At 30.9% G+C, this 13,029-nt stretch overlaps 1 protein-coding gene across 1 annotated transcript; it reads left to right on the top strand.

The window, feature by feature from the left end:
- Positions 1-638: 638 nt before the first annotated feature.
- On the top strand, positions 639-12,065 carry LOC108692195 (thyrotropin-releasing hormone-degrading ectoenzyme-like). The gene is made up of 15 exons (XM_018200354.1): positions 639-660; positions 1,381-1,597; positions 2,153-2,497; positions 3,233-3,388; positions 3,526-3,834; positions 4,063-4,246; positions 5,143-5,571; positions 6,368-6,572; positions 6,930-7,183; positions 8,456-8,643; positions 10,724-10,888; positions 11,053-11,217; positions 11,385-11,457; positions 11,605-11,709; positions 11,997-12,065. Exons 1-15 carry the CDS (start codon positions 639-641, stop codon positions 12,063-12,065), a joined length of 2,886 nt encoding a protein of 961 aa, XP_018055843.1.
- The last annotated feature ends 964 nt before the right edge of the window (positions 12,066-13,029 follow it).

Here is a 13,029-nt window from a genome sequence, read left to right as displayed (position 1 = left end):
TATATATATATATATAGTCTTTAACTTTTAGAATGAATCTTACTCGTAAAGATTGAAAATTAAGTCTCTCTTTTTCAAGACTGACTTAATTTTCATTCTTTAAAGTAAGATTCCATTAAAGTAAGATTCCATTCCAAAGAATAGTAGAAAATTAATTAAATGTTCATTACTTTTAAATTTACAATGTTTTGCTCATATTTTAAGATCAGCGAATTGTTTTCTGGTATTAGTCAATTTTATTTGTTGTGTCTGTAATGATTAATGGACGAAACGTTTCTGAATTTCTTCTTCGACTATTTACCGGAAGTCTGTAAATTATAAACACGAGATGACGGCGCTGCTGGTGTATTCTTGAAGACACGTTGCATAACGAGACGCGCACTCGTCAAGTCGTCACAACGGTCCGCGAAAAAATTTCAGGCAAATAACGACAGTAAACGTCAGAGTAAAGTATGTAAGAGTAGGGAAATAGCGTACAAGTGTCTCTCTATTTTTGGCGGGCGTGTCTGGTTGAACCATGAGCCTTTGAGCCATGAGCGTTTTCTGCTTTTCGGACGCAGTAGCAGCTAGTTACCCGTCGTGGCGATGTCCGTACGTTGCTAAATCTTGCAGGAATATAGCACCTCTTGCCGATAAACATGGAAGACAATCCAACACAAGGTAAAAGCAAGGTTTCATCGAAAGAAAAGATATTAAATTTATTAAAAGATGTAATATAGACAATATAAGTGCAATATAAGAAACAAACATTTAAAAGTTTATTTTAAAAGAATTAATCACATTCAACACATACAATAACTTGTCAATACGGTATTTTCATAAAAATTTCAGCATATTATTAGGTGTAGTAAAAAGAAATCCATTATTTTTGAATGAAATTGAATGGATTTCTTTTTACTACACCTAATATTATCTCACAAAAATGAAGTCACCAGTTCCCTGGTGGAAAAATTTATCCAAATGTCTCCGAAATTGTCCGAAATGTGGTTAAAATATGAAATGTGGTTAAATTTGAATTCATTTTAAATTTTTTCGAAAAATTATCAAAATATACAAATTTCGGACAAATTCGGACAGTTACAGATAAAATGAGATACTGTCAAATTTTGGCAATACTGTCCTGAATTTGTCATTTTTAAATATTTTTTGAACAGACTGTCAAATTTTTTCTTCCAGATAATAGACTAATCAATGGAATATTGTGTATCATTAATTTTAATCAAAGTTACAGTAACATTATGTACATATAAGATATTAGGATTAAAATTTGATAGCTACAACGTTTACTGTTATTCTTACTTATTCTTATTTTGTTAAATAATTATAAATAAAATTTATAAATAAATACAATTTTGTAAACTATATGAAAACATGCTTTAGAAATTCCGGCTTACGTTAGGCATCGTGGATGGCAAGTGAAAATGCGAATCGCGGTGGTGATACTCATCTTCATTGGTTCAATGATCATTTACTGGTTCGTTAGTTCGAATATGGAAAATCGGCAGGATGGTAGACATAGAGGGTCGATCAGTGGGAAGTCTCGTAAAATGGCTCATTTGGAAAGGCTGTCTGATCAAGTCTTACCATTAGAATACACGTAAGCAGGACAATCAACATATTTCTGATAATCTTTTCGATTATTGATTATTCAAATGCTAGAAATGGAAAAAAAATTCTATTTGCTGCAATTTTTGACTGCTTCCTCAAATTTTAAGATTTTTTTAAAAGATTTATCAAATTATCATTAGTATAACAGAGGAAGATATTTTAATGTTATATATATACATGTTATTTAAATAAATGCGTTATTTTTTATTTTATATTTAAAATTGAGATAATATATTATTATATATAGATTTACTAACACAGATTAACTAACACAGATTTTCACTGTGTTAGTCAACTGATTGATGTTGACTTTTTTGTCTGCATCACATTTTATCATCAATGATTGACATTACAGACTTGAACTAAAATATTTGCAGCACTTAATTTCATTTCCTCCAATTGGCAAACTACAGCTAAAATTAATATTAGAAACAGAAGATATTTGCATTTAGAGTAAATAAAATTATATAAATAGACAGAAATTTTTATATATTACGCTTTTTTTAAAATGTCATATCGCAATTTTTTTCTCTCTTTACTGCAGTTTGAAAATATTACCCATATTGGAAGAGAATAATTTCACAATGATCGGTGATACACAGATTCAATTTTATTCCAAAGTACCGACTAAACATATACGATTTCACGCCCGTAAGCTCCTTATACAAGACATTAGCGTGAAGGAATTTCGTTCGTCGAATGCATCAAAGTTAACGAGCACATACGCTGTAATGGATGATGAAGAGGATTTTATCGATGTATTTCTTTTACATGTATTGATAACGGAAAAAATTTACATTTTACACATAAAATATATGATCCCGTTATATCAAAAACCAAAAGGGTTTTTCAGGAGCGCACACATTGACCATAATACAAACGAAACCAGGTATTACAATTTAATACAAAAATGTGATGTCTTTAATTTATTAGTTAAATTCACATTGTTAATTTTACACTGAATTATTTAAGCATTAAAGATTTATTTTAACCATTTAAAACTTTTATTTCTTAATTTGTTGTACCTATATCAAACATAGACGGAAACTTTCTTATGAAGGATATAGAGCTTTCTATTTGATCCTCCTGTGAGTGTTGAATTCCATATCCAGAATTTAAAAAAAAAATATATTTTAAAAAATATAATTTTTGACAAATTTAAAAAAATTTTAAGTAATTTGACAAAAATGACTAGAGTGTATACGTATATATGTATACATATATATGTATATGTAGAAATATATTTTGTACATACAAAAGATAAAATATTTGTGTTATTTTGAAATTCTCCCTCCTTTCGCTTAAATGACTCCACACACTCAGAAAAATAAAAAATCTTCGTCCCTGACTTTAAGTTTTAAAAGATACTTTATTTAGGGCCGATTGTTCCACCTTCAGATAAACTATGATGATTTATCCAATGGAAACAAAAGAATAAAAAAATAAGAGAATAAGAGAGTAGAAGAGTAAAAGAGTGAACGCTGAAGTTTATCGAAAAGAACAATCCAGCCTTATTAATGTTAATTTATTATTAGTTTCAAATGTCAATTTTCATTTATTTTCCAATGTTATATTTAACGCAACTTATATCTGCACATTGCGAAAGCAGACTTTTTTTTTCCAGATGGATAGCGGTGTCAAACTTCTCCCCAGATTACGCTCGATCAGCTTATCCATGCTTCGACGAGCCGTGGATCAAAACGCCGTTTCGCATCTCGATTGGCAGAAAGTCTAACATGCGATCGCACTCGAATTCAATGCGCAAATTCACCGAGGAAATGTAAAAGAGAGCGATTCTGTTGCAATTGTAACATATATACACATCGCTTATTATATCCCCTGCAAAGTTGTATTCCTGTAATCACAACGTTTACTTAAAAGATAATCTGAATTTAATTCAATCTCCCTTTTCTTCAGACATGACATGCCGGGATATGTTTGGGACCATTATGAGAAAACCTTTCGTATGCCCACTTACGTGGTTGCTTTTATGGTCACCGATTTTTCGAGTTACGATGTTGCTGTCACCGATCGACCATCGCATACGGTCTTTTTTAGAAAAGAGATTGCAAACGATACAAGATATGTAGGCGATCTGATATCGAAAATTCTTCGTGTAGTACAGAATTTTACTGGATTTTATTATGAATTAGATAAATTAGATGTGATTGTAGTTCCTGAACTAGCATACGCCGCAATGGAAAATTGGGGTCTCTTAACGTTTCGGTAAATGAATTATTCTTTTGCAATGCTTAACTTCGTCTTTTTGTAAAAAGTTTTGAAGTTTAAAAATATCGTCCTTTTTAAATATAATTTGCATTTTCCAGATTTTTCTAAGAATTTTTGTGATTGTGATTACTTTAGAATGTTATGTGTTTCTCATACAAATTAATTAACAGAATTTTTATTACAATTTAGATTAAAAGTACTAATGAGTTATACTGATATTTTTAGAGAAGATGTTATTCTTATAAAGAAAGATGACAGTATTATTGAGTCCAAAAAGTCAATAGCTAGTATCGCGGCACACGAAGTCGCTCATCAATGGTTCGGTAATTTGGTAACGCCAAAATGGTGGGACGAAGTGTGGTTGAAAGAAGGATTCGCCTCATTTTTCGGATTCCTAGCATTAAACGCAGTAAAGTGGATATAAGTCAATTTTCTAAATAATGTTAATTAAAAATTACCAATTATAATCACTTTATGTAATAATTTTGCTATTCAGTCTTTTATTATGTTTGAGCAATCTTTTAAATAAAAAAATGATTTTTTTTTTAATTATATTTAATAGATTTAAATAATACTTCAATATTAATACTTCAATATTATAATGTAAATATTAATATAATCAGGGAATGGAAAGTTACTTTTTAAAAATAAGAAGTTATAGTTACTCGTTACTGAGTAGAAAAAGTAACAAGTTACCGTTACTAGTAACTGATTTTTAAAAATAATTTGTTACAGCTACCGTTTGAGAAAGTAACTTTTTATTATTTTTTATTTTTTGAAAATCGACAATTACCAATCACAACGGAGGGGTGCTTAAAGGCTTTCTAGTTTTCAAGCTATGAGTGGCTAATGTCCAATCGAATCGTGTTCAATCGTATGCAAAATAACGATAAAAATAATTGTAAAATTTGTACTATCAAAAAAAAAAATTACGTTACCATTACAGTTACCAAAAAAAAGTAACGCAGTTATTAATAAAGTTATCAAAAAAATAAAATCAAAAAACTTATAATTATCTTCATTAACGAGTTATTTCCATTTTCTGAATATAATATAAATATTAATTTTTACGTAAAAGCTATGTAGAATTTTGCAAAGTTATAGAAAATTACATAAAAAGTCGATAAATGATGTTTTGATTTTCAATTATTTTAAAATAATTATTAATTAATAACTTTTTCATCTTATTTTTTAAATCATATTTTAATAATTTTATGAGAATTAATTTTATTGCATATTATATTTCATAGTCATAGTATTGTGATATTTAACCAATAGTCGTGATTAAAACGCTTGATTTTCCAGATTGAGCCTACATCTTGGAATCTACAGACCCATTTCCTGATCGGATGTCACGACGTATTTGATAACGATGCCGGCGAAGCAGCACACCCGTTACATATTGATCTGAGGAAAATGAACAAGCTCACTGGCGTCTTTGATTTGACATCATACGTCAAGGGTAATTGCATGACGCACATGATCTATCATTTTCTGGGCGAGCGAATCTTTCTCTCGTCTGTGCGCCACTACATGCGCACATATCACTATCGCAATGCCGATCAAGAGGATCTTTGGAGCGTTTTTCAGATGGAGATCGATGAAGCGAACGGGCTATCGGCTTCCTCAGGGCTCCGCATGAAGGACATTATGCGAACTTGGACGTATCAGGCCGGACTCCCTGTCCTGCACGTCCAACAGAATCGAGAAACCGGTGCGATCGAGCTTATGCAGGTGCGCCGCTCTTTATCTCAGATCGATCTCCAGGCGCGTTTCTTCATCTTGTTTCGTCGACGACAAATTACTTATCGATGGAATGCATTTACGATATTAATAATCGTTATTACCTTAACGTAATGAAAAAAAAAGAAGTGTGTGGCTAAATTACACAGAACGATTAAATTATATAAAATGCTTCAATTTCTTCCGATTAATCTGGAATCAATTTTTTTTATCAAAAATTTGATGGGTTTCATATTTAACTATGACTTTTCAATTTTTCAAATTAATGAAACTTTTTATATTTAAAAATATATTTAAAAAACATATAATGTTGATACAAATATTATTTTATATTGAATATGCATATAAATGTTACAACAAAATTTTTTTTTGGCCAATTTATTTTTCAACCGAAGATAATTATAAATATAAATTGCTGACACATTAATAATTTTTACATTAATTGTCTACGTAATCAATAATTTTTTTCAACTATATTTTTATATATTTTATATGTTTATGCGTGTATGTTGTAAAATTATAATTTTCTCATAAAAATTGATGAGAGAGAGAGAGAGAGAGAGAGAGAGAGAGAGAGAGAGAGAGAGAGAGAGAGAGAGAGAGAATAACATTATATTCTCTAAACAGATACTTTTTACGAATAAAACTGCAATTTATAATTTTCATTATAATACTATAATAAAGCTGTTGGAAAAGATAAATTAAATAAAAAAGTAAAATATAATTATGAAATGTCTATAATGGACATCGATAAAAATTGCTCGATTATGTGATGTTTGTGTTTTAGGATCGATTTTATCATTACGGTCTAAATAGTACAAGCGAAGAGTTATGGCACATCCCGTTGACGTGGACAACCGAAAATGAACAGCAATTTGGTAATACCCTGCCGAAGGCATGGATGGTCAAGAAACGCATGAAAATTAACGACACTGCTTTGAGCCGGGCTACTTCCAACAACCAGTGGATTTTGTTCAATATAAATCAAACGGGTAATATTACTGTCTTAACATACGCCGATCAATTAAGGAGATAACAAAGTAATATTTTTACCGTCAATAACTGGTGTCGATCAATTTAGAAATAAACTCAAGCCACTTCATAAATTCATAAAGAATTTGTTTCATATATATATATAGGGTGTTCAAAAATCGTTACACTACTGTAAATCATAGATAGTAAAATTGAATCAAGTTTCGTTTATTGTAACGTCGAGCGAGAAGGATTAATAATTTATTAATTATAATATTTTTTCGGAGACTGCCGAAATTTATACTAAATAAAACTTTTAAACTTATACTAAATAAAACTATTGATATAATTTATTTTTATTGTCCTGTTATTTGCAGCGTTATATCGTGTCAATTACGATATAGATAACTGGAAATTGTTGACAAAATCTTTTCAAGCTCTGCCGGAAATAACTAAAGTTCAAGTACTAACCGACTCATCTGCGATGACTAACGCCGGATTGCTTGATAAAAGAATTATGTGGAATATTCTTGAGAAAATGGAAAAAGAAAGTGGAATAATATTATGGACACCTGTATTGCGTTTATTAACTACCATCCAAAATCGACTTTGGGACTCAAACTTGTTCAAGGTAATCAAGGTTATCCAAGTTATCAAGGTAATACTTGAAGCTATACGTTTATACATAATATTATGCAATAAAGTGTACTATTTTAATTATGAACATCGATCATTTCTTCGATAGTATAAAGAAACGATCGTACACAAGTAAAGCGGTGGATTCCTTAAATGTTTGCGGTATATTTGCTATATTCTAGTTGTGACTTTGTCAAGTTCATTCGTCTTTCTAAGTAGATTTTCGCGAGATTGCAAAGGCGAGCACATTTCTTTTTATTATTAATTTATACGGTCGCGGCGCGATAAGGTATGCGAGATATAATCGACGCCGCCTCGCGCGATCTAAATCGTCCGCTATGCAGTTCTGGCTTATGTCGTTATTACGCGCAGTTAAGACTTAAGTATGGCATTATAAAGCGTATGATTATCCCTGGGACAGATATATAAGTGATCATCGACCCATCGGCCGTCGTTACGATTCGACGTTCTCAATTAGATCGAAGGACTCAATCATTATTTGCACCGAAATACGAGGCACGTAACATTTAATTAAGCACTCGCGCCGACCAATGTTGCCGTAACAGTTCCCTTTTCACAGAAGCCATTATTGCAAAAATATACGAGAGGCGAGGTCTCACCGCGAGTTGAGAGGCGGGCCCCACGGTTTCTTCAGGCATTCCACGTCTGTAAACTTAACGTGCCAAATTAAATAAATACGTTGCGGCATATCTCTGCGTTTTAATCCACCCGGTTTATTGCTCGTAAATTCTGGATAAATGGAATTACTTACTCTTACTTCTTGTGCGAATCAACCGCAGATCTCTATAATGTTACGATAAATATCGCTGCCGATTACTTTACCTTCTTTTTCGCAATTTCATAAGAACACTTTGATGTTTTTAAAGATGAAACAGAATTTTGAAATGGGAGGGTGAGATATTGACTTGATACGGTAGACAGTTTTTCTTTTTTAAGAGGACGAGATACAATATGAAAAGAAAATTAAAAAAGAAGAACAGAAGAGAGAGAGAGAGAGAGAGAGAGAGAGAGGGGGGGGGGGGGGATGGGGGCTTCTAAACTATTATTTTAATTCATTACAACTAAAAAAAATATTTTTGAATTATCAGAGCTTTTTTTATATTTATAGATACATTTAGTGTGTATTGAAAAGAAATGTGTTGCTATAAATAATTTTACGTTTAAAAATCTTAAGCTTAATATGAATTTTTCTCGACTCTTTTATATTTAAATGAAAAATCTATTAAATTCAATTGACTTCTTTCAGTTCGTCATATGCAAGTTCATAAATAAAGTATACAGCAAGATCGCACCGACGGTTATTTATAAGAATCCCACGCTGTGGACAGAATTCGAAATTAACTTAATGAAATCGGCTTGTTCGGTAGATTATCAAGCATGTTTAATGACGGTTCTTGACTTTGATCGAAAAATGCTACAAAACGAATCAAACTCGTACGTATTTAGTAAAGTAAACTGCAAATATTTGTTTATTTAATATAAAATGTATTTGCTCATTTTTAAGACTTGTTAATCATGAGAATTAAGTATATTAACATTGAAAATTATAAATTAGAAATATGTTAAGAATGGCTACGAACCATAAGAATAAAAACAAAATATAAATAATAAGCAAGATATATTGAAAGCGCTGAAACATATTATTTCTATCTCCTCCATTGTACCTCTAATTTACCTTCTTTTTTCATTACCGATTGAAATTTTAAAGAATTTTCCATCACAACTGTTTCTTTTATGTATTTCTGTACAGTCCAACTGATTTTGTTTCAAAATTTCAAATACTTGGACAAACATATACTTGGAAGATTTTATATTCTGAGTGATCTCATTTTTATCTATGAATACGTGAACTAACTTTAAGACTATTTCTAAGGTGTGACTTATTCTAAGATTTTCTATATTCTTTATTCTTAATTTTTATTTTATTCTTATACATATCATATAAACTTTATATCAATTATCTTCACTTGTTTTACATCCTTCTATTATTATATTAACAGACTGAGTTTTTCATCATTTTTATCGACATTAACTTCATATATTTTTATCAAACTATTGTTATTATATAGGGAGTAATTTTCATTCTAACATGCGCACAATGACATTGCTAGAAATTGGTCTTTTTGATTTGACATCAAGATGTGTTTTCATATCAATGACAACCACGTTATCATTGGATGTAATTATGCCATCATTTTCTATCAAAGTAGAAGTCTGTATTTCCTCTCATTAATTTTTAATTATTATTAGTCATTGACTTTTTAAATATGTTTATATAAATATTTTCTTTAAAGATATTATATGTTTATTAGGTGCAACTTTGCTTCCGCCGTTTTTTTCCGAAATTCGAGGCTTTATTGTAAAAAACTGGTTATACATTTATGATTCAAAGTATTGTCCATCGCTGGCCACTATTTTCTCTCATCTTTCGGGTAGCGTACGAATCCCGCGTCGAAAAAACTGGTCATCTTTTAAGGCTATCCACGAATCAATCCAATTTTTTACTTCTTCATAAGACCGGAAGTGCTGGTCAGCCAGGCCTTGTGCCATTGATCGAAACAAGTGATAGTCAGAAGGAGCAACGTCTGGAGAATACGGCGGGTGGGGTAGGACTTCCCATTTCAATGTTTCCAAGTATGTCTTGATCACTTTCGCAACATGGTCGAGCATTGTCATGCTGCAAAATCACTTTATCGTGTCTCTCGTTGTATTGCGACCGTTTGTTTTTCAATGCTCGGCTCAAACGCATTAATTGCGTTCGATACCGATCGCCTGTGATTGTTTCAGTCGGTTTTAACAGTTCATAATACACTACGCCGAGCTGGTCCCACCAAATACAGAGCATGACCTTGGACGTCAAAATCACCGTTCTTGAAGCGTTGAAACCACTCACGACACGTTCTTTCACTAATAGCGGCCTCATCATAAATATTTGAGAGCATTCGATGAGCCTCAGCCGCAGATTTCTTCATATTGAAGTAAAAAATTAAAACCTTCCGCAAATGACGAGAATTTGGCTCGTAAACTGACATTTTCAATCGAGAATAACTTTATGATGCAGATACAAATCGACTAATGTTTCTATGGGGTTATGTTGACAGATGCCCAAGTTTATTGTATGACGTCTATGATCTATTTATTTCGACCACCACTTACCGCTAAAACCATCTATAGGAAAACGGCGGAAGCAAAGTTGTACATCTAATAATTGAGAATGATCGGAGTCGATCATTTTATTTGTTTTAATTTGTTGTAATATGTATTTTAGCGCTTTTCAATATATCTTGCTTATTATTTATATTTTATTTCTATTCTTATGGTTCGTAGCCCTTCTTAACATATTTCTAATTAATTTATTATTTGAACCATTCACATTATTTGAAAATTACAAAAATACATTTATTAATTAAATGCATCGTAGAAATATAATAAGAGCAATGGTCTTTACTGTTTAAATTAACCATAACTATATTAAATACTGTTATGACAGCAGTAAAACTATCTGTTAAACTAGTTTACCACAAGAATTTCGTAGTTGGGCGTACTGCACACTCATGAAAGTTACCACGGAGGAACAATGGCTGGCACTTTTGAAAAGATACAACGAATCAACGGTACATGATAAGAAAAGCCTCGCCTTCGCATTGGGATGTCATGCAAACGTGAGTCTGTTGCAAAGGTGAGATACATTCCGCATCTCATGATAGAATGAAATTACATTAAAATTCTTAATAGATGCGATATAAAGAATATTAAGTAGATATTCGTTTGAATATTAATTTTTGAATTATAATTATTTAAATATATATTACAATTTCTTATTGCGTATTATAATAATTCCAGATATCTGTCCACAATATATTCACAAAAGAATGTAACGTCTGAATATGTAGAAATAGCTCTAAAGTCCATAGCGTTAAATCCACACGGACATCACGTTGCAACACAGTTTATAACTCAACATTGGAATGAATTTAACACGAATACAACAGAAGGAAATAATAATTAGTAAGTTAAATAAAGTTTATTTGCAAGAAGCAATTGGCAAGAAAATTCTTTTGATAATTTTCAAATTGTTGAAAAAATAATTATTAAAAAATTTAATAAATTATCTTTTTTTGTATGATTACTATTATTGTCTGACGCTCGTTACATCTTCATTGCTGTACTTTCAGCGCAAATGTTACCTTAATCGGCGTATTGTATGCTTTCTCGAAAAACATTCGTCAAGAAGAGGACATAGAATGGGTAAGAAAATTGCACGAGTGATGAAATTTAACAAGAATCGAAAAGTGAACGATATCCGTCTGTGGAAACTCATATACATATATGTATATATTTCGAGTGTCAAAAATGTCGAATCATTATATAATTGCGATCTTTTTTTTTCGTCAGCTACTACAACTGAAAGGCAAAAGCGAGAAATATGATACCGTGATCAACAAGCTTATTAATAGAGTTCAGACCAATGTCGCGTGGTATAAAAAGGAGAAAAATGAGGTAACTATTGAGGTTGCTCAAAAAGTGAAGTGGATTTTGCACTTGGTAAACGTTTTATTATTTTTGTATTAAAATCTGCACAGTTTTGCACACATTTGTACTGTTTTCTTAATTAATAATTATAGCTAATAGCATCCAACATGTATTATAATTTGTATTAATTTTATTTAAGTGAAAAAAAAAGAATAAGTTACGATAAAATGTATCCATTCATTTTTAATGTTGTCAGTTAAAAAAAATAATATATTTGCAATCTATTAAAGTCTAATTTTCCAATCTTTTTTCAGACATTGAAGATACTAGAAGAAATTTCTGTAAAATATACCGAGACAATAGATTGTAAAAAGCAAAGTTAATGGAAATATTATGTTAAAAATTCATTCAAATCAGTGCAACCATGCGATTATTCAATAACAACAACAAACAAACAACAAAATAATTACAAATAATTGTAGTACGATCAGTTTGTACAGACTTTGATATCATGATTTTGCGATCAAAACTTAAAATTTTACTACATTAGTTTTTATTTATTGATGAAAAATAATTTTACAAAAAATGTACATTTTTATAGACTCAGATAAAGAAAATTTCCTAAGAATTGTGTGCTGCTAATTTGCTGTCTCCCCTCCCCAATGCAAGATAAAGTATCATATACTATAAATTATAATAATGCATCAGATACACACACACACACACACACACACACACACACACACACACACACATATTTTTTTTATTATAAATTAAAATTTTAAATAAAAAAAAAATTTGTAGTCCACTTAACAGAAATACATATTTTTTGTTAAAGGAAATATGGATTCTTAGAATTATCCACTAAAATTTTTGTTATTAGTCTTATTTTTTTTTTTAAATTTTTCAAAGTTGTGAAAAATAAGATCGTGAAACAAAATTATTTCAAATCATTACTATTTAAAAATTAGGAAAAGTTCCAAGGTTATCAGGACCGATATATTCTAATTAAAGATTAAAAAAAACTTTTATTTTGACTTTCCCTCGAAAATCATCTATTGAATAGGAAATTAAGATTGAAGAAAACTTCTCGATATGAAAAGAAGTCAGCATTTGAGACATCATCATTGATACTAATAACAAGACGCGGATGCTGCGATGACATGCATCGAAGTATTGTCAGAATTCCTCGAGGAATACGAGGAAGCTGCGAGAAGTTCTTACCGCGAAAAGTGACGGCGCAATGGTACTCCGGTTCTAACCGGACAGAAACGAGCCAGGTTTTCGTGTGGTCGGAGAATGTTACTAAGTAAGGCATTGATTCACGGGCAGTTATAATACCGCCAA

The sequence above is a fragment of the Atta colombica genome, unplaced genomic scaffold (genome assembly GCF_001594045.1).
Source record: "Atta colombica isolate Treedump-2 unplaced genomic scaffold, Acol1.0 scaffold65, whole genome shotgun sequence".
Taxonomy (NCBI): domain Eukaryota; kingdom Metazoa; phylum Arthropoda; class Insecta; order Hymenoptera; family Formicidae; genus Atta; species Atta colombica.
Note: the sequence above shows the minus strand (reverse complement) of the source record. Positions and strands in the feature narration are given on the sequence as shown.

Bases quoted from the DNA above. Each gene is read 5' to 3' on its own strand.
- LOC108692195 (XM_018200354.1), top strand. From the start codon at position 639: ATGGAAGACAATCCAACACAAG. The intron at 3,835-4,062 runs GTAAATGAATTA...TGATATTTTTAG, and splicing joins TGGGGTCTCTTAACGTTTCG to AGAAGATGTTATTCTTATAA. The intron at 7,184-8,455 runs GTAATCAAGGTT...GACTTCTTTCAG, and splicing joins GGGACTCAAACTTGTTCAAG to TTCGTCATATGCAAGTTCAT.